The 1,570-nt window shown below is 55.9% G+C and overlaps 1 protein-coding gene across 3 annotated transcripts in view; it reads right to left on the reverse strand.

Annotated features, from left to right (window-relative positions):
- NCR3LG1 (natural killer cell cytotoxicity receptor 3 ligand 1) overlaps positions 1-1,570 on the reverse strand; it is a 22,280-nt gene extending 20,710 nt beyond the window's left edge. The window contains exon 1 of one of the 3 annotated variants that reach the window (XM_014520504.2): positions 1,449-1,570. In XM_014520504.2, coding sequence (XP_014375990.1) covers positions 1,449-1,521 — 73 coding nt within the window. In that variant the 5' untranslated portion in view covers positions 1,522-1,570. Of the gene's footprint in view, positions 1-1,181; positions 1,379-1,448 lie in introns of those variants that run through there. The other 2 variants (XM_025205634.1, XM_025205633.1) reach the window with 2 other exon arrangements.

Below are 1,570 nucleotides of genomic sequence, written 5' to 3' on the forward strand. Positions count from 1 at the left end.
TCCACCACTACTCTCTGGGTGCGCCCCATCAGCCAATTTTTTACCCATCCAACTGTGTAGGCATCAATGCCACAGTTGCTTAATTTATTGATGAGGATGGGGTGAGAGACAGTGCCAAAGGCCTTCTTAAAGTCCAGAAAGACTATGTCCACAGCGACACCATCATCCAAGGATTTAGTTACTTGGTCATAAAAGGCAATCAGGTTGGTTTGGCAGGACCTGCCTTTGATGAACCCATGCTGATTGCCCCAGAGCATGATCTCCCCTGCAGCCCCCCCACAGATGTGCTCCTTGATGATTCTCTCCAAGATCTTCCTGAGCACTGAAGTGAGGCTTACAGGCCTGTAGTTACTTGGGTCCTCCTTCCTCCCCTTCTTGAAAATTGGGACCACATTAGCCAGTTTCCAATCCCGCGGCACCTGGCCAGATGAACATGAATGCTCATACAGCCGGGCCAAGGGCTCTGCGGTGACCCCTGCCAACTCCCTTAACAACCTTGGGTGGAGGGCATCTGGACCTGCAGATTTAAAAATGTCTAGCCCTTCCAGAAGATTCCCTAACTACATCTGCACTGACTGAAGGCTTGATAGAGCTATCCCTGAGATCGTCCCTACCTCTGGTAGGTGGGATGTCCCGGTGCCTGTTCAAGAAAACAGAGGCAAAGAAACTTAAAAATATCAGCTTTCTTGTCTGGCGTAGCCACAAGATTACAGTTTGTGTCTTGCAGGGGCCCTACATTGCCTGGTGCCCTCTTCTTGTTCCCAATGTACTAGCCTGAGCTCCATCTCTGCCTTGGCCTTCCTAATAGCCCTCCTGCACTCACAGGCCAAGGAGTTCCCTGCTTAGGAAGTACTAAACGATGATACAGTAACAACAGCACAGTAGGGGCCCGTGTAAACGTGGCCTCAGACTTGAATTCACAGCCTTTTAGATGGCAGGACAGGCCAAGCTGGCGAGATCCTTTTGAGTTCCGCTTCCACCCTCTGTACTTGCGATCCTGCCTGGCTTGTGCGGTTCACAAACTTGCTCAAGAATCTGTCTACACCATTATCCAAATCATTACCAGCCCCCAGCCCAGGATGGACCGAGGAGACCTTCTCCCACGGGTCCCTTAGGACCGTATTTACATGATTTTAAGACAAGCCCCCCCCCTCCCCACACACACACACACACACACACACACTTAACATGGGGGAGCCCCTCATCTCAGACCTGAGTACGGGTGGGGGGCAGGTGGCTGCTGTGGCTCGGGCTCCAGTCCCTCCCCATGGCACAGGCCCACGGTCACAGCTGCCTGCCACCTCACTCCTGCAGCCCCTTCTTCCCACCTCCCTGTGCAAGCTCTGCTTCCCCCTTGCCCCGTGCCAGCGGGCTGTGCGCGGCCGGGGCAGCCGTTCCCGCGCAGCGTTAGGCTGAGGAGAGGAGATCCAGCGCCCCTTCCCCGGTACCTGCGGGCGGCAGCGCGCTGCTGAGAGCCGCGAGCAGCGCGGGCAGCCAGGCTGAGCCCCGGGGCAGCGCCATGGTGCTCCGCTCATCTTTCGCTTTCGCTTGCCCCCGTCACGCCCCGGGA

This window comes from Alligator sinensis, unplaced genomic scaffold (genome assembly GCF_000455745.1).
Source record: "Alligator sinensis unplaced genomic scaffold, ASM45574v1 scaffold447_1, whole genome shotgun sequence".
Classification (NCBI taxonomy): Eukaryota; Metazoa; Chordata; order Crocodylia; family Alligatoridae; genus Alligator; species Alligator sinensis.